The 20,857-nt window shown below is 34.2% G+C and overlaps 1 protein-coding gene across 2 annotated transcripts in view; it reads right to left on the bottom strand.

Annotated features, from left to right (window-relative positions):
* ABCA5 (ATP binding cassette subfamily A member 5) overlaps window positions 1–20,857 on the bottom strand; it is a 102,390-nt gene that overhangs the window by 4,989 nt on the left and 76,544 nt on the right. For both annotated transcript variants that reach the window (XM_004374183.3, XM_023729281.1), the window contains 16 exons: window positions 18,094–18,207; window positions 14,054–14,224; window positions 12,961–13,074; window positions 12,157–12,291; window positions 11,373–11,447; window positions 10,779–10,870; window positions 7,284–7,410; window positions 6,859–6,973; window positions 6,668–6,759; window positions 5,423–5,598; window positions 4,935–5,010; window positions 4,710–4,804; window positions 3,697–3,816; window positions 2,438–2,587; window positions 1,372–1,451; window positions 432–487 (listed from right to left, as the gene is read on the bottom strand). In XM_004374183.3, the coding sequence (XP_004374240.1) occupies window positions 432–487; window positions 1,372–1,451; window positions 2,438–2,587; window positions 3,697–3,816; window positions 4,710–4,804; window positions 4,935–5,010; window positions 5,423–5,598; window positions 6,668–6,759; window positions 6,859–6,973; window positions 7,284–7,410; window positions 10,779–10,870; window positions 11,373–11,447; window positions 12,157–12,291; window positions 12,961–13,074; window positions 14,054–14,224; window positions 18,094–18,207 (1,788 nt within the window). The remainder of the gene's footprint in view (window positions 1–431; window positions 488–1,371; window positions 1,452–2,437; window positions 2,588–3,696; window positions 3,817–4,709; window positions 4,805–4,934; window positions 5,011–5,422; window positions 5,599–6,667; window positions 6,760–6,858; window positions 6,974–7,283; window positions 7,411–10,778; window positions 10,871–11,372; window positions 11,448–12,156; window positions 12,292–12,960; window positions 13,075–14,053; window positions 14,225–18,093; window positions 18,208–20,857) is intronic.

Here is a 20,857-nt window from a genome sequence, read left to right as displayed (position 1 = left end):
GGGAGAAGATTGATGAGATGGCAGACAGAGAGAGAAAGCCTTCTCCTGGAGCTGATGCCCTGAATTTGGACTTTTAGCCTACTTTACTGTGAAGAAATAAATTTCTCTTTGTTAAAGCCATCCACTTGTGGTATCTCTGTTACAGCAGCACTAGATGACCAAGACAGAGACCAAAGTTTATTAGTGGCTACAAACAGGTAGGGGAAGGGGGGGAGGGGGAGTCATTGTTTGGGAAGCAGTGAGTTTCTGTTTATGGTGATGGGAAATTTAGCAACAATTATGGGTGATGTTGCATAACATGATTAATGTAATTGATGTCACTTAAATTATATACCTGAAAAGTGCTGAATTGGCAAATGCTATGTTATATATACTTTTACAACAACAACTACTAGACACAGGCACACACACACAATTTAACTTTATAGTACCTGTTCCAATGTTGCTTGAGAAAAGCTGTATTCCTCAATGGCAAAAGTATGTTTAGCTATTAAAGTATGAAAACAATATTTTATTTATTAGTATTTTTAAAGAATAAAATGATAATGACTACTAAGGTGGCTAACAATCTTTGCTTAAAAAAAGGTCTTTTGTAATCAGCTCATTTAAATTTGAAGCTGTCAAAAGGTTCTTTTCCTCTACCATGCTTCCTTCCTCTTTCCTATCCCCACAATTTTTGTACAGGCCTAAGCACTATGTTTAACGTTACTTGTCTTATTTCACCTTTTACAGGCATCTCTTTTTCCTCCTTTATCTTCTTCCTTGTTATTCCTTTCTTTTATGTTTTCTTCTGATCCTTGCTGTCTATCTCCCGTTCCCCAACTCCAATATATCCTATTCTTGACTTCTTGAACTAGATTCCAGTTATTGACAATATTTCCATAGACTTGTCTATCTTTACTATATCTTTATCCTATCTACAACTTCTTTAAAAAATGCCATGATTCATTAAGTTTCTCTAAAACTCTCCCTAGTCTCCTGCACTATGAATTCTCCTCTCCTCTGCCACTAGTCTTGATACCACTGCTACTTCTGTGGTGCAGTAAGAAGTAAGGATTCAAGAAACATAGTGCTCCCACGGCTGGACTGAATTGGTGAAAGATGATTAAGCTGAACTTTCTCATAGATGCAATCTGATAAATTGTGGTGAGGTCCACTAGAGACTGTAAAAGGTTGATGTGACAATGTAATTGATCTATAAAATCCTCATAGTATTAGTATTTATCTTTATCTTAGATTAAATGAATAAAAGCCTATCTTCTCATTTATTATAGTTTCTAAAAAATTTAAGTTCCAAGTTCTAAATTTTATAAATTAAATTCTTTCATAATTTGAGAGCTATCCTTACACTTTTTTTCAAATACCACTTACCTTCTTCCAGCTTAGAAAAAGACTGTGAAAGAGACTGAACATCTTCCTTGGGAATTTTATAAGCCAAAATAGAAGAAAAGCTGAAAACAAAAGTAAGATAAAATGTAGGAAAATTCAAAAATAATTACTACTGTGTTCTAATGCTAAAGGTCAAAATTAAACTTCAATAATGTAGTTTGGTATTTATTTGGATAAACATTGTTTGAAATTATAAAATATTTTTCATGTACAATAAAATAACTCTATCATTCCTACTAAATAAGAACTTTAAAAAGTTTAAATACTATTGAATATTAAAAGATCTAACACTAAGTTAGATTAAAAAAAAAACTCCAGTAATCAGGCTATGTTAGCTTAGTATTTGTGATAATATACAGGTATTTTCATGTAAGAGAGAAATATATATCTATATATATGAACACATTCTTTTCACTCAGAGTCTAATATATACACATATATATTATATATACATATATATGTACGAAGGCTGGACAATGAATAAGGAAGGCTGAAAAACAATTGATGTCTTTGAATTATGGTGTTGCCAAAGAATATTGAATATACTATGGACTGCCAGAAGAATGAACAAATCTGTCTTGGAAGAAGTACAGCCAGAATGACCTTCAGAAATGAGGATGGCGAGACTTCATCTCACATACTTTGGACATGTTATCAGGAGGGACCAGTCCCTGGAGAAGGACATCATGCTTGGTAAAGTAGAGGGTCAGCGAAAAAGAGGAAGACCCTCAATGAGACGGACTGACACAGTGGCTGCAACAATGGACTCAAGCATAACAATGATGGTGAGGATGGCACAGGACCGGGCAATGTTGCATTCTATTGTACATAGGGTTGCTATGAGTTGGAACTGACTCAATGGCACCTACCACAAAAACATATATGCGTGTGTGTGTATATATATGCGTGTGTGTGTGTTTGTATATATATGTATATGTATGTATGTATGAGAGAGAGACAGCATGTGAGTGAAGAGGGTTTTTTTCCTAATCCTTAATAACCAATTTTTATGATTACTGCTGTACAAAGAAATATATTTAATCTTTACCTTTCCTGACGGCTTGCATTTGGGAAAATACACTGAATTTCTCTTTGAAGGCGTTCTACCTCTAGGTGTTCTATCCAGTCCTTCAATTTAATTTCCAAAAAGTAGCCTTTTCCAAATTTACTCTTTAGATGTTGTACTGTCCCGATACATCTATAGTAATTTTTAAAAGAAAGCTCAGATATAAAATGACAGCTTCAAAGAATGGTTTCTCACTTAAATCTCTCCCATTTCTTAATTTTTTATTCTACAATGATTTTAGATTTACAGAAAGGTTGCAAAGATAATAGAGTTCCCAAATATCCCTCACTCAGTTTCAGTTTCCCTAATCTTACAGTATCGTGGAACACTTATTAAAATTAAGAAACCAACACTGGTACATTACTATTAACTCCAGACTTTATTTGGATTCCACTTGTTTTTCTACCAATGTCCTTTTTCTGTTCCAGGATTTATCCAGGATATCACATTGCACTTAGCAGTTCTGTTTCCTTAGTCTTCCTCTGTGACAGTGTCTCACTCTTTCCTTGTTTTTCACAACTTTATCAGTTTTTAGGAATACTGAATCAGGTGTTTTGTAAAATGTCCCTCACTTTGGGTTAGTATGATGTTCTCCTCATAATTAGACAGGTGTTAAGGGTTTTCAGAGAGAATACCACAGGGCTGAAGAGTCCTTCTGATCACATCATATCAGGGGATACATGATGTTCACACAATGGGTTTCTCTATGGTAAAGTTACTATTTTATGTACTCTATTCTTTAGAAGTAACTCGCTAAATCCAGTCCATACTTGGGGCTAAAGGATTAAGCTCCCCCTCCTGTAGTGGCAGTATCTATATATACTATTTGGAATCCTTTTGTAAGGAAGATCTGCCTCTTCTCCCCCATTTATTTATTCAATTGTTTACTTACATGAATAGGAACTCATGTATATTTATCTTATATTCTGAATTATAATTCAGTACTATGTCTAACATTAATATTTAAAATTACAAATATCACACCTGAAAATAACATTCCAAATTGTTGAATAATTAAGCCAATTCTAAATACAAAGTAGCCAGCCATATTTTGGAAACTACTAACATATTTCCAAGTAATTCTACAGAAAAGCTAAAGATTGATTCTAAAACTCAAACAAGGAAACTTTTCTTTTAACATTTAAATCAGTACATATTACTACTATTAAGTTTCTGAAATGATGGCGTTCAAAAGCCAACCAAGCACCTTTCCATAAATGGCATGCTATTTAGACGGCTACCTTAACTGCCCAGATACCATAATAGCGACTCGGTCACAGACAGCCTCTGCCTCCTCCATATAGTGAGTGGTTAGAATAGCAGCTCGCTTTTTGTTTTTAAATGCAGTTCGAATTGCTTGCCTATAAAAAAGTACAACAAAAAGAAGAGAGAAGAACACTTATATGTTAATAATGTTTGGGTTTTTAAAAAAACAACTACTTGGTTAATTTGGTTAATTAAAATTTATCAAATATCAATTACTGTGACTATTTTATCCTGCCCAACTATGATTTTATATTCTAATTTACTTTCCCTTATTTTTGAAAGCTTATCAAAGGGAAAGAAATTCCATGATTTTAAATGTCTCTATGGGCTATAAGGGGCACTGGTGGCGCAGTGGTTAAGAGCTCAGCTGCTAACCAAAAGGTCAGGGGTTCGAATCTACCGCTCCTTGCAAACCCTATGGGGCAGTTCTACTCTGTCCTATAGGGTTGCTATGAGTTGGAATCAACTTGACGGCAACAGGTTTGGCTTTTTTGATTTATGGGTTAAAAGCAAGCTAACCAATAAATTATAAGAATTGATGCCTTTTCATGTTACAAAAAAAAAAAAAATAGCTATATAATCACAGAACTGAAGGAAGTCTTAGCCTACATCAAAACCAAGCCTTACACTGAGGCCCAAAGATTTAGGCAACTAATTAGCACTTACATAAATTTAAGAAAATACTGTTATGAAAAAGATAATTTATTATAAATAACTAGGAAAAAATCCTTTTAAAAAACTATTCAGGCAATAGCACTCTTTATTTAATAATGACCCACATGCTCAGTTTTGCTCTAGAATATATAGAATATTATTAACATTTCATATAAAATATGATAAAGTTTTAAAAGTTTAAAGGAATCTTCACTATTTTATCATTTGTGTAGAATTTTACTTCCATATGTATATACAGCTAACGAAACCATTCTTGTATTCTGCAGTCTGATGTAACGTAATGTATCTCAAGCTTCTTTAGTGCCATACTCACCACATGTGCTGTTTGGCTTTAGGATCCATACCTGTAGATGGTTCATCTAGCAGAGTAATCTGAGGATTTCCCAGCATACTTAGAGCAAAACACAACTAGACAGAAAGAAAATGGGGGGGGGTGGAGAGACACAAATAAGGCTTCACTATAAGGAAGTCTACCAAGATACTATCAGGCAATAAACTATCAAAAAATATACATATGTTCATTATTTAATGAACACACCTTTTGCTTGATTCCTGCAGGAATTTTCTTTATAGTTTTCTGAAGATGTTCTTTTAAATCAAGCGCATTTGCAATTCTGCAAAATGGACAATACAAAATGAGTATACCATGAAATATCCATATAAACAGCTTGTGATCATTGATGTTGTTTTTTCTAGAACAGTTACTCAGTTGAAGCTTACTATAATTAGCTAAACTCCAATTTACATCATTTAAAAAAAAATTAGTATCTTAACAATAAATGCTTCATTTTAAATTAAAATAACTTTTGTGACATCTGTAAGTACATTCACTCTGTAATCAGAAATAGAAAAAAATTGCCTTTTATTTCATAGCTATCATAATTTTGTAAAGAATATATGAAAATGCAATGTTCATATTCTGTGAAAATTATAATCCATGGAAATACCTGTTGGGCAATTTTTTAAAATGGCAAACGTAAACCTTTCCCTCAAGTAACAAAAGGGTTCTAAAGACAATTATTTTACCTCTTTATGACTTCTTTCATGTCACTTTCACTCATTCCTTTCACAGCTCCATAAATCTGAAAATGTTCCTGCAATGTAATATCTGGCCATAGTGGGTTCATCTGAGGACAGTATCCCACACACTTAGTGGAGTCATCATCTTCAGCCAGGTCCGAAGAATAACCTCCTAGAAATATCTACAGAAATATAAAGCTACTCTTAATCACTATTTTTGCTTAATTTACTTTTGCGAAGGAAGTGATGAGATTAATTTAATTCTCTTCTTAAAATCAGGGTATTATCAGGTCAGATTTAGTCTTTTTTAATGAAACAAGTACCTAGTTAAAAAGCAGAGTTCAGTGATATGGCCAGAAAAGGTGATTAGGAATACAGGGTTGAGTGGGGAAGGAAAGCCACCATTTTAAACAGAAGGATCAGGGCCTCACTGGAAGGGGATACTTGAGCTAAGGAGGCAAGTGAATTTAGTCATTTGGTTTTCTAGGGGTAAGGTATAGCCAAGAAAGGAAACAGCTAGGGCAAAAACCCAAAGGAGTATGCCTGGCATTCTCCAGGAAAGCAATGAGCCAGTATGGATGGTGTCAGTAGCAAGGGGAAGAGAAGCAGAAGACAAGAACAGAGTAGTTTCTACAAGTTGGTGAGTGGCATGCTTATAATAAGACTAATCAATGGAATTATCAAGAGTAGCTCACATATCTCCTGAAGTTAATACAATTGTCTTTTACTAACTTGGTTGACAAATCACTCATTCAAAAACCAACCCAAATCCATTGCAATTGAGTCGATTCTGACTCATAGCAACCCTACAGGATGGAGCAGAACTGCCTCACAGGGTTTCCAAGACTGTAAATCTTTACAGAAGCAGACTGCCACATCTTACTCCCACTGAGTGGCTGGCGGGTTCAAACAGCCAATTTTTCGGTTAGCAGTCGGGCACTTAACCACTGCACAATCAAGGTTCCTATATCACTCATACATGTAATAATAATAATTACAAAAGCATAAATACTGGATGTGTATATGTCTGTATTTAGGTATGTAAGTATAAAAATCTAACTGTGTACATTATTTTCACAGATAACAAGAAAGATCACAACTTGAACAAGTTATATTAAAAACTTGATACTCGATATAAAATACTCGAGATATAAAAATTGAGCATCAAAATCCTAACTAATCGTTAGGAAATTTATTTTAATAAAAAATGTAAATCATATTCAATATATCTCACATCCTTGTATATCATACCTGGCCTGATGTTGGTTCAATATCACCAACCAGAATATTAATAATTGTGCTTTTGCCTGCCCCATTTGGGCCCAACAGTCCCAGGACCTCACCTAAAAGAAAAGAAAAAAAATTATCCTACACAAATCAAACTAAAAGTGGGAATTACTTTTCTGGGAAAGTTATTTAAGAAAAATTAGTTAAATACCAGCCTTTTTTCACACAGAAAGAAACATATTTAGTTGCCACTTTCTTTACTTTTCTTGTAAGAAAATCTTTCTTGTCATCATATTCCTTATGCAAATTGCTGACCATAATAGCTGGTTTCTAGTAAGGGAAATAGGATTTAAAAAGAGTTATAAATCACATACTTTTCAGGAAATGACAGGCAGTACATACCTCATGTCCATATCATAAGAATTATATTTACTGTAAGAGGTATTGTACAAATAAATACCTATGGTTGAAATTATGGCTATTCAAAACTAAGTAGACAAAAATATTTTTTTAAAGAAAATATTTGCTTTTCAGATAAATTCACAAGCAGAGAAAAATATTTTTTTTTCAGATTAATGCCTATACCTTGGGAACTAATCATTCTACATTTAATATGACATAGCCATAAAGGCTAAATTACCTCTTCACAGCACTGGCAATTCATTAGCTCTTTGACTTTTAATCTTTCAGCTTTGACATCTTCATCTTCATCTTCATTGTTTGGTGATTCTGGAAACTTCCTATTTTTAGACTTTGTTGAAAAGGTCCTAAATATATAAAGATAGCAGATTTTCAAATAATTAAAATACTGAGAAAACACTGAAAAAAATACCAACATTAGATCTGTGGTCACCTCTGAAAGGAAGTTTACAAGTAATAGTTTTACTTCACGGATAACTTTTTATCGATAAATACTTGTTTAATAAATAGGTTAATTTATTATCTAAATTCATTCATTTATTCAACAATATTATTTATGAACAATATTCATCAGGCACTATGCCACACAGAGATAGAAAGCTGGATGAAAAAACCTGGACCTTACCCTCAAAGAATTCACAGCCTGGGTGTAAATGAAATTGATCAAGAAGAGCAAAGGCAGAAGTGAAGTCAGAGCTCAAAGGAATACTATTCTTAAGGGTAGGCAGAGGAAGAAACGCTTGCAAAGAAGATTCTGAAGTAATAGAGAAGGAAGCAAATAGGAGGTGACATTATGGAAAACGAAGGAACAAGAGGAAAGTATAAGGAGGAAGAAGTCAACCACATTAAAGGCTGCAGATTAGTTCAATAAGTTGACATGGCCAAAAGGAAGTCATTAGTTATCTTACTAAAAATAGCATCGGTGAACAGGTAATGGCAAAAACCAGATTGCAGGGAGTTAAGGAGTGAGTGGGAGGTCAAGAAATGGTGACAGAAAAAGGCTATGAAAGGAAGAAGAGATGTGGGATAAGAGTAAGAGAGGGATTCATGTTCAAGTGAGACTTATGGGTTCTGATCTTTACCATTTTGTTTTTATATGGGAGGAAGATGCCCCTCTAAAAAAATTCCTACTAAGATCCAGAAGAGGAGGCTATACAAGAGAAAAGAAAATTGATCAAGCAACATCCTAAAGTAGAGGGGATGAATAAAGACTTGGATAACTGGAGGGACAACTGTTACTCTGGGAGTGGGAAAAGACAAATGATGGAAGATGTGGAGAAATTTGTAATTCATAATTAGATGCTTTTGTTTTCTGAGATAGGTGGCAAGATCATCCACTGAGAAGTAGGGAATGAGGTGAAGAGGGGTGAATCTGGGAATCTGAAGAATACAAAGAAGGTTTGGGACAACTACTGAAAGAGTTAGGAAGGTGCTGACTAATAAAATGTGGTAGGGTTAGCAAACAGTGCTAAAGTTAAGTTTATACATATGTAGTGTATCTATCTGTACTTACATGTGATTTTTCTCCAGCATATGGTTAAGTTCACCCATAATTTTTGTTTTTAGCAGACTAGTCAAAGAGATACAGAAGTTGAGAATGCTGAAAGAGGGTTAAAGTGTGAACCATATGGACAAGGCTGGATAGAGAAGAAAGTAACAACAGTGAATAGCCAATATACTTGGGAGAACACGGAAAATTCAAGGGCATGAAACCATAATGAGATTAGGGGAGAAAAAAAAAAGTCTGAAAGGACTAATAAAATGAGAGAGCTGGAAAGATTTAAAACAAACAAACAAAAAATTACTAGTAGAACCGGACACTGATATTTAAGCTTTTACAGATGAAGTGAAGAGCAATGATGTCATGGCTCTGGTGTAAATAAATGGCAGAATAGGGGTAGAGGCAAAAGTTACCAGTTTGCAGGAAACCAGAAACTGAGGGGTTAGGTAGTAGAAAGGTTATGTGGATGCTGAAGTCTATCGCAAGATGACAGCAGATTAAGGTGAAAAGGAAGAAGGAAAGCCAGATACTGAAGTCCTCAGTGGATGTAGGGAGTATCCAGTGGTTAATAACCTTTAGACATTTCAATACCAATTACCATTGAGTTGATTCTAACCCATGGTGACCCCATGTGTACCACAGGAGGACTAAGCTCCACAGTATTTTCAATGATTTTTTTTGGTACCAGATCACTAGGACTTTCTTCCTAGGAAACTCTGGGTGGACTCGAACCTCCAACTTTTTGGTTAGCAACTAAGTGTATTAGCTGTTTGCACCTCCACGGACTTCATAAAGTTCTACACTTTACAGTTTTCTATTTGTTGTTGTTGTTAGCTGCTGTTGAGCCCCCAACTCATGGCAACCCCATGCACAACAAAACTAAACACTGCCTAGCCCTGCACCATCCTCATGATGGGCTGCAGATTGGACTGCTATGATCCATAGGGTTTTCACTGGCTGATTTTCAGAAATAGTCCACCTTAGTCTGTTCAGCATCACAGCAACACACAACTCACTACTGACAGACAGGTGGTGGCTGTGCATGAAGTACACTGGTCTGCAGTCGAACGCAGGTCTCCTATACGGAAGATGAGAATTCTACTACTGAATCACCAATGCCAATCATCCAGTATTCTATAGTATGTTAATATTCAACAAATACATAAATAAGCAAATATGCAAGAAATATAAAAAAGAAATTCAGAACCAATTTAGCACCAATAGCTATATTTCACTAAATAGCTCTTAATTAAATGTAAATTGCTGTGATGCTGAAAAGAAACTGCACAAACCAAGAGAAAATATCTGCAAATCAGATTATCTAATGAGGGACTTGTATTCAGAATACGTAAAGAACTATTAGAATTCAATAATATAAAGACAAATAGGCCAATTTTTAAAAATGGGCAAATGGTTTGAATAGACATTTCTCAAAGAAGATACATGAATGGCTAATGAGCATGTAAAACGATGCTCAACATCATTAGTCATTAGGGAATTTCAAAACAAAACTACAATTAGAAACTACATCATACCACTAGAATGACTAAAAAGACAACGACAAGCATTGGCAAGTATGTGGAAAAAGTAGAACCCTCATACATTGCTAGTGGGAATGTAAAATGGTGTAGTCACATTGGAAAACAGTCTGGCATTTCCTTAAAAGGCTGAACACAGAATTACCATACAACCTAACAATTCCAATCCTAGGTATTCACTCAACAGAAGTAAAAACATATGTCCACGCAAATACCCGTACACAAATGTTCATAGCAACATTATTTCTAACAGCCGAAAAGTAGAAACAATCCAAATGCCCATTAACTGATGAATGGATAAACAAAACGTAGTATATCCATACAACATACTATGATTTGGCAATATCAAAGGAATGAAATACTGCTCCATGCTACAACATGGATGAACCTTTAAAACATTATGCTAGGTGAAAGAAGCTAGACCCAAATAGACTACATATTATATGACATCACTTATATGAAATCTCCAGAATAGGCAAATCTATAGAGACAGAAAGTAGATCAATGGTTCCTAGGGCTGGGGAGCAAGGTAGGGGAGATGGGGAACTGACTGCTAATGGACACGAGGTTTCTGTTTGGGTTGACAGAAATATTCTAAATTAGGTTATAGTGGTGGTTGCACAATTCTGTAAATATACTAAAAAACAGTGAAACTTAAAAAAAAAATTAAACTGACCTGAAGAAGGGATCCTTTCTTATTGATCTGCCTCCATATTTTTTCTCATAGTATTGTAAGAGGAAAATCCACAGTACACACTGCAAGTAAGGCTAAAACAAGAACGTGTAACAGCTCATGACTGAATTGATTTTTTTCCTATGCCAATAGAACCAAGACCACAAACATCTGTTTCCTTGCCATCACCAAAAAAATTAATCACAATTTTTTAATACAAACTAAGGTATAATTATTTTTAATAAAACAATCCTTCACATATTTTTCTACCTCTGAAAATGCATTTGTCGTCAGTTCCATAAAATATAATAAAAAAATAAAAAGCTGTGATTTTGCTTCTAAGAAGCCAGAATTGCAACTAAAAGGAATTAATAACATGTGAAAAAGCCAAGTGTCTTAATGTGAACATATTCAGTAAATGAAAGGTATTACCACTGAAATGCAAATTAGATAGCATTAACTAACACACTGGACTTTTTATGCGCCTTAGTTTTTATGTAACAGAATAAAAACTAAAAACATAGTTAAAACCATATAACCAAATTATTCCTAAGGCAACATTCTAACACAAAAAAACACCTTTCTTTTATTTCTTACCGCTACAACAGCCACCAAAAGCCTATCCCATGGATCATAGGTGTCCTCATTTTTCTGTTTACTCTTCCAAGAAATCTAAGACAAAAATTTTTGAAAATTTTATGCTGCAATATGTAGAAAGAATTGGATTAAAATGGAAAAAAATACATTTTCTTCAACAAACATGTATTCCTTATAAAAAAACATATTAGCTATCAAGATGAACAGCTATGTTTTGTACTAAGATTAAAATCTTCCCATCCAAAAATATATCAGGGTAGGTATAAACTAAACATGTTAAACTGAAGCAAAAAGATAAAGGGCAGAAGGTTAGTAAGTAGAATTAATCAGCAATCCTCCTAACTCAAGAATTCATCTTTTTTTTTTTCCTAATTACATGGAAAATTTTTTCAATTATCCAAGCTGAATAAAACAAATCTGTTTTTCATTTTTTCTTGGAAACAATCTCTCACACTTTATTTTCTCTTATCTCTGCATTATTTAATCCTGGAAAAATTCCACCAAAATAAATACTGACTGAAGCAGCTCATAATTCTAAGTATATATATAATTTTGGACATGAAAGAACATGTGATAGACATAGTCCTTCTCCTTTGAGAATTTACAGTTTAAAGACATGCCTGAAAAGATCTAAGTAATTTTGAACTGCTGCAATACCTCAATCAAGCAGTAGCACCTAATCTGATGATTTTTACTGTTTTCAGTAAAAAAAACAAGAAGAATCTCAACGATTAGGCAGTATTTATTTATGCTTTTAAAATATTAAAATACCTAACAGACCTACCTTTATAAAACAAATCAGGCAACCTAGAAGTGGATAGATTGGAATGACTATGCAAAAAGTATAATGAAGAGTAGCTGTAATCGTATATCCCATAAAGAAAGTTATTTCAGTGATTGCAACGCAAGCCAAGGCAGTCTAAAGAAAAAAAAAAAAAAATGAGAAAAAAAGTAAAAAAGTGTTTAGAAATTTCATCAAACTTACTTGCACATTTGTGCCCCGGCGTTTAATTATTTTGTCAACCCTCTAATAAAACATGGAACCAAAAGTGATACTTAGCGAGGAAGTATCAATATGCTCGTAGCAGTTGCCTGTAGCTGGGAGCCCTGGTGACACAACAGTTAAGCGTGGGGCTGCTAACCGAAAGGCTGGTGGTTCGAATCCACCTGTGTCTCCATAGGAGAAAAGACTTGGCGATCTGTTCCCCTAAAGTCAGCTGTTGTTGTGTACCACTGAGTTAAAGCCAACTCATAGGGACCCTATAGAGTAGAACTTGACCATAGACTTCTGTAAAGATTAAAGCCTAGGAAACCCTATGGGGCAGTTCTCTGTCGTATAAGGACACTATGATCTGGAATCGACTCAATGCCACACAACAACAGCAGTATCCTTGCCATGCTAGTTGTTAAATGCTTTCAGTATCATCCTTCCGTAGAATGCATAAAAAAGAAAACAAACATACAATGCTGCCAGTTATTGATCTAAATTCTGCATTTATAAAACTTGTAACATTTTGAGTTGAATCATTAAAGAGTTAATGACTTTTGACTAAACTGCTATGAAAAGTTGACATAATATGTGACTTACCACAGAATAGATAAATGACCAGAATTCTTTGGTATTTAAAACTTTTTTAAACGTGAAAGAAGCAACATAGGTAAACAGAATAACTGATGGAACATAGGCAACAAGGCAAAAAATCTGTAAAACAAAAATGTATATGCTGCATCTAAAAATATGAATAGAATATATATAAAATACCACAGTCACATTAAAATACTAAGGAATATTTTTCTTCAAATTTATTGCTCAACAAATCATTCTCAAAACAGAAATTGTGGTTACTTGAGGACTTATTCCCATTTCTCTTAAATTAACAAAAATCATGCTTCTAACGTATTGTTAATACAATCCTGAATAAGTGATTTAAACTGAACACTATTTGTAGTTCTTCTTTTATACCAAGTAAAATGCTATCTCATATATTATTGTAGAAAGCAGGTTTATTATTACAGAAAACCATTTTATCTCTCTTAATCAACTATAAGCTACCATTTTAATATACAGCACTTAATATATTTTATAAAGTTTTAAGAAAAATACTTAGCAATTAATAAGGTAGAAATTAATATATAAGATCATTATGATCTCTAGCAAAATTGTTAACTTTACTTTCGGTAACCCAAATTCACCTAGCTCTGTTTTCCCCTTTTCCTAATAAAAATCATGCATATTATCAGTTATTTACATGTGCACATGAATGTAAATCTGATTCTTCCTTTGTATTTCCAGGCACATTTTTAATTATGGAATAAGAGATTTTCTTCTTTTGTTAAATTATTTTCAGACACAGAGCAGACAGGGAAAAGACAGTTTAAGGAAGGCCTATTTTAAGCATTCCTGAAGATACACAATTAAGCGATCTACATGAAAGACTACCTCAGTTTCAAGGAATTATTTTATAATGGTAGTAAGTTATTATTTTTAAAAATCACTTATAGTAATATAAATTGCATTGATCATAGGTATCATATACAATAATCACCTAGATGCTGGTTCTATTTTCCTTAAAAATTAATGCCCAAATTAGAGAATCAGCCAATTGTCATGTTTATAAGCACAGTTTTTAAGAAACACTATTTTATTTACTAATAGCATGAGTACACTGACATTAACTTACCACAGAAAGGAACTTTACAGCATAAAAATATAATCCATAATGAAATGCAAATAAGCTTCCTAGCATCAAAACAAGAACAATAAAAAATAAGGGGATATCAATGATAGCTTGTCCAATCCAATATGCCGATGGAAAAAGACCTGAAAGTTTAAGCTGAGTATAAGCTTTGATCTAAAAAAAAAAAAAGAAGGGAAAAAAATATAATGTTAAACATTTTACAAACAAACAAAAAAACTCTAAAAAATTATTTTAGAGTCAATTTTTGATCAACTAAACAAAAAAGGTCACATTCTGAGTTTACAGGTAATAACATTTCTCATCACAGTTAAATATAAATTCCATTTAGCCTTTAATTTGGCTCAATATTTCTGAGACATAACAATTGCAACAAAATTTTTAAGAATCAGAATAAAGCAGTGCTGTTAAGAAACATGAAACTAAAATGAAGCAAAAAGTGTCGTGAGGGTTATAGCTATGCAAACGGTGATCCGTTAGCAGTAACCAAAACACTACTGCTTTTGAAAATTTGTTGACATAGATGAAAAGATATGTTTTAAACAGGAAACAGATTCTAACTTTTTAAACTTAACTTGTCATGAAAACGCTAATAAACTGCCAAGTACATAGTGGTTTCAGGTTAAGGGTAAAACTGCACACATGATGCATTTGAAAGCATTTTATACTCTTGCGTAGCAGAATGTAAGTTGTTATTACTACCACAAGTAAAAAGCATTTTCAGGTATACTGACAGTAAACTTAAATGATCTTCTTCTTGTCGCTGCTGTTGTTAGGTGCCGTCTAGTGGGTTCCGACTCATAGCGACCCTATAGGACAGAGTAGAACTGCCCCATAGGATTTCAAAGGATCGGCTGGCAGATTCGAACTGCCAGCCTTTTTGCTAGCAGCTGAGCTCTTAACTACTATGCCACCAAGTCTCCTAAATGACCTTAGTTTTCCTAAATATCTTATGCTCTCACTATTTAATTTGAAATATTAAAATTTTTTTACAAATCCAAATACCTAAGAATCTTATTCAGTTGATTTTCAAAGACAGAGTAAACCTTTCATCTATAAAAAATCTATTCCAATAATATTTTAAGAAACAGCTGACCATACAGTGAGGTTAAGGGGAGCATGGAATATAGACTAGTTGAAAAGAGGAGGAAAAATAAGAAAAACTGGACAACTTTTGTGTTCAATGAATTACAAGAACATCAGATATATGAAAATTTCATAGTAAGTATGAAAACATAAACTAACTCCAATAAAATTATTTTGGATAATCTATGCTTTTGTCTCTTATTCATTGCTGGTGAGAAGGCAAAATGGTATAATCACTCTAGAAAGCAGTTCAGCAGTTTCTTACTGAACATGCAACCACCATACAATCCAGCATTTGTACTCTCGGGCATTTATCCCAGAAAAATGAAAATTTATGTTCACACAAAAACCTGTACATGAATGTTCATAGCAATTTAACTCATAATAGACAAAGACTGGAAATAACCCAGATGTCCTTCAAAGAATGAATGGTTAAACAAACTGTGATACATCCATACCATGGGACTACTCAGCAATAAAAAGGAATGGACTGATAAGGGTTTAATATCCAGAATATATAAAGAACTCCTACAAGTTAACAAGAAGACAAACAATCCAATCAAAAAATGAGTAAAGGACTGAAATAGACATTTCACCAAAGAAGATCTACGAATGGCCAACAAGCACATGAAAATATGCTCGACATCATTAGTCGTTAAAACAAAACAAAACCCGTTGCCGTTGAGTCGATTCCAACTGATGGCAACTCGGTAGGACAGAGTAGAACCGTCCCAGAGGGTTTCCAAGGCTGTAATTCCTTACGGAAGCAGACTGCTACATCTTTCTTCTGAAGAGCAGCTGATGGGCTTGAGCAGCCAACCTTTCAGTCAGCAGCCAAAAGCTTTAACAACTACGCCACCAGGACTCCTCATTAGTCATTAACCTGTTAAAAAAACCCATTGCCATCAAGTTGATTTCGACCCTTAGTGACCCTATAGTCATCAGTCATTAGGGAGATGCAAATCAAAACCACAAGGAAATACCACTTCACTCCCACTAGAATGGCTATGATAAAAAAAGGAAAATAACAGGTGTTGGGTAGGATGGGAGAAACTGGAACCCTCATCCATTGCTGGTGGGAATGCAAAATGGTACAGATACTATAAAAAAGTTTGGCATTTCTCAAAAAGTTAAACATAGATCATATGACCCAGCAATCCCAATCATAGATATATACCCGAAAAAACTGAAAGCAGTAATGCAAACAGAAACTTGTACACTAAGGGATGAATTTGAAAACATTCTGCTGAGTGATATAGGTCACAAAATGACAAATGTTGTAGGATCCTACTTATATGAAATATCTAGAATGGGCAAAGGTATAGAGATCAGTTTATCAGTGGTTGGGGGCGGGGAGGATAGGGGAAAGGGGGAGTCACTGCCAGCGGGCACTGAGTTTCTATTAATGGTAATGGAATAATTTGGAAAATGATAGTGGTGATGGTGCACAACATAATGAATGTAGTTAATGTAACTGAATTGTACATGTAAAAAATGTTGAACTGATAAATGGCTTGTTATAAATATTTTTACCACAACTAAACAAAAAAAAAAAAAAGAATGGACTATTGATATATACAACTTGGTTGAATCTCCAAATGATTTTATGCAGAGTCAAAAAAAGTCAATTCCAAAAGGAAACATACTATGATTCCATTTATACTTCTGGAAATATCAAAATTATAATAATGGAGAACATAGGAGCAGGAAGCGTGTGGCTAGAAAACAACAACAGAAGAGATCTTCGTGGTGATGGAACTGTTCTCTATCTTGACTATAACAATGTCAATAAGCTGGTGGTGATACTGTACTATAGTTTTGCAAGATATTATCATCGGGGGAAACTGGGTAAAAGCGTACACAGGATCTTTCTGTGTTATTTTGTATAACTGAATGTGAACTTACAATGATTTCAAAATAAAATTTAATTGAAAAGCTTTTAAGTTAAAAGAAAAAATGCAGTTGCTTAGGAAGTTTTATCTTTGAGTGCTGGGGTTACAGATAATTCTTTTATTCTTTATACTTTTCTATATTTCCTGGATTACTAAAATGAGTATGTATATTTACAACACAAAAAATAAAATCTTATTTTAAAAAATTATCTTGTGAGGCTTATATATTATTTTTGTACTAAACAAATTTATTAAAGATGTAAATTGTCTGCTATGAGGCTTAAGCCCATTATTCATTAAGCCCATTACTTATCGTACTGTATAAGTTAGTTTAAACAAATTTTATTCCACTGAACTTAGATCAGTCATGGAGAGAAAGAGAATTTTGATTAGAGAAGTACAAGAGATCCAATATCAGAAGAGTGAAACACTGGAAAGCACGGAACAGCTAGATGACTGTACAGTATTACCATCTGCCAAGAGGACACTGAAAAAGAATAGTGCCAAAAAGAAGGTGAAATGCCAAAAAAACGCTCTACATAGCCATTTTTCAGGGCTAGGTCCTGGTGATGGCAATCATTTTCCACCTTTTTCTTCTTTCATTGAACAAAAAATTGGTGACTTTTACATTCAATACACTCTATTAAAGGCTAAAAGGGAAAGACAGTTTAGTATATCAATTAAGAACATAAAGATTGGAGTCAATTCCCAGATCCACCGCATAAATAAGGTGAGTCAACCTGGGTTAAGTTATCTGAACCCTCTCACCCTCAATTTCCTTACCTGTAAAGTGGGTAACATAAAATTTACATCACAATGTTTTAAGGATTAAAGAATGTAGTTTTTAAAGCATACAGTAAATACTCAAGTAATAAATGTTAGTTATTACTATTATTACAAAAATAAATTATAATCAATTTTATATTTCATTAGCTTATTCCTGAAATAACAATTATATATTAGTCTCACACTCATGCAAAATAGTTATTTTTAGCATGGGATTTATTAGAAAACTGTACTTGTAATTCTTTGTAACTGAATCATTACCTTATGATTCTCTGCATTTTCCATGGCAAAATATGGTGGCATTGCAGTGACAATGATCCCAAGCAAAGCTGCTTGAAAATACAACTCAACTTTAAAAACTATGTCAGTAACTTCCTGAAAGACAATCACAGAATAAGAAATGGTACTGAGAATCATTTTATATCATCTTCGTACTTAGAAACTATCAAAACCTCTGAAGGAATCCATTAGGATATCTATCCTAGGCACAGTGCATTTGAAAGAATGGGAGGCAAAGCATTTAGCAGGCAGTGGGCTACATAATACCAATTCTGCCACTTACTAAATAGCTATATGATTCTGAGCAAATCCATTACAGGATTCAATCATACAGAAATCTGATGAAGGAAGGAAAAAAATGTGGACTATATCTATGGATAATTAGCTTTAACAAAGTCCCATTTCTCTCCCATTGGTTTTAAAAAATGGAGCCCTGGAGGCGCAGTGGTTAAGAGCTCAGCTTCTAACTAAAAGGTAGGCAATTCAAGTCCACCAGCCGCTCCTTGGAAATCCTATGGGGCAGTTCTACTTTGTCCTATAGTGTTGGTATGAGTCAGAATCGACTTGATGGCAAGGGTTTTTTGGGTATATATACCCATAACTATGACAAAGGATCTTGCAACTTACATTTTCCATTAAACATTGACACACATCATGCTATTTTTGAAAACCAAAACCCACTGCCGTTGAGTCGATTCTGACTCATAGCGACTGTATAGGACAGAGTAGATCTGCCCCCTCGGGTTTCCAGGAAGTGGCTGGTGGATTCAAACTGCTGATCTTTTGGTTAGCAGCTGAGCTCTTAACCACTGCATCACCAGGGTTCCATGGATACATATGTATATAGTAATGACATAAAAACATGTACGGGAAGTATAAATTTTCAATTGTGGCTACTCCTATGGAGCAGAAAAGGATATGAGATTGGGGTAGGGTAGACTGGGGGTTTCACTGGTATCTTTAAAGTTCTATTAAAAAAAAACACATATGATAGATTAATGTTTGAAACACTTGGGTGGTAGATACATGGCTGATCATTTTCTATAGATCTGAAATATCTCACAGTAAAAAATACACAAGGATGATCGACAACTTCAATGATTTCAATATTACTTGTGCACCGGTGACTCACAAGTTATTTCTTATCAAAAAATCTCTCCAGACGCATACATCCAAATGCCTATTAATGTCCATCAGACAAAACCACAGGATAACAGCTCAGCATGCTCTAAGCAGAAATCAGTATCCATTCCACCAAAACAAAAGAAAAAAAATCTCTCTTCTATCTGTATTCTCAAAATTGGTGAATGATTTATTAATAAACTTCAATATTCTAAATGAAGAAATACAAGGCCCCTTCCTTTTCCTCATCTCACAAATGCAAGTGATCTCAAGTTAGGACAATTTTTTTTAACATCTTTATCCTTCTATCATTATTGCTGATGTTGCTGCATTAGCTCAGATACGCTTATCATCTACTCTCATCTGAATTATTTATTAAAATAATCTGATCTGATCTCAAATTTCTTTCCTCCCCTCAGGCTAATTCCCCACACAGGAAACCCCTCTCCACCCTGGTGCCAGTGATCTTTCTAAAATCTGTTTTCTTCTAAGAGTTTTATGGTTTTAGTTCTTATATTTGGATCCTTGATCCATTTTAATTTTTCTATATGGTACGAAGCAGGAGTCTAGTTTCATACTTTTGCATGTGGAACTCCAGTTGTCTTAGCATCATTTATTAAAGAGACTACTCTTTCCCCCATACAATGGCCTTAGTACCTTTGTTGAAAATCAATTGACCACAGATGTATGGGTTTATTTCTGAACTCTCAATTCTATTCAACTGGTCTATATGTCTATCAAGGTCTCTGGGTGGCGTAAATGGTTAATCGCTTGACTACTAGCCGAACGGTGAGTGCCACCCAGAGGCATCTTGGAGGACAGGTCTAGCGATCTGCTTCCTAAAGGTCACAGCCTTGAAAATTCTATGGAGTACAGTTTTACTCTGCACCCATGTGGTCGCCACGAGTCAGAATCAACTTGACAGCAATTAACAGCAACATCGTATGTCAGTATGCCAGTACTGCACTGTTTTGATTACGTAGCTTTATAGCATGTTTTTAAGTCTGGAAGTGTGAGTCTTCTGACTTTGTTCTTTTTCAAGACTGCTTTGGCAATTCAGGCCCCTTGCAGTTCCAGATAAATCTGAGGATTGGGTTTTTCATTTTTGCAAAGAAGGCTGTTGGGATTTTGTGATGAATCTATAGACTGCTTTGAGTAGTACTGACATCTTAACAATATTAAATCTTCCAATCCATGAACACAGAATGTCCTTCCATTTATCTACGTCTTCTTTAATTTCTTTCAGTAATGTTTTATAGTTTTTAATGTACAAGTCTTTCACCTCCCTGGTTTATTCTTACATTTTATTCTTTTATATGCTATTATAAATGGAATTGTTTCTTTAGCTTCCTTCTCAGAAAGCTCACTGTTGATGTATAGTAACCCAACAGACTTTTGTGTGTTGACCTTGTACTCAGTCACTTTGCTGAATTCATTTATGAGCTCTACTAGCTTTTTTGTAGATTCTTTGGTGTTTTCTATAGATAAGATCATGTCATTTGCAAAAATTGAGTTTTACTTTTTCCTTCTGTCTTAGGCAGGGTTCTCTAGAGAAGCAAAACAAGTAAAGTGTATAAATACATATATAGAGAGAGATTATATCAAGGAAACAGCTCACGCGATT

Source organism: Trichechus manatus, unplaced genomic scaffold (genome assembly GCF_000243295.1).
Source record: "Trichechus manatus latirostris isolate Lorelei unplaced genomic scaffold, TriManLat1.0 scaffold00028, whole genome shotgun sequence".
Classification (NCBI taxonomy): domain Eukaryota; kingdom Metazoa; phylum Chordata; class Mammalia; order Sirenia; family Trichechidae; genus Trichechus; species Trichechus manatus.
Note: the sequence above shows the minus strand (reverse complement) of the source record. Positions and strands in the feature narration are given on the sequence as shown.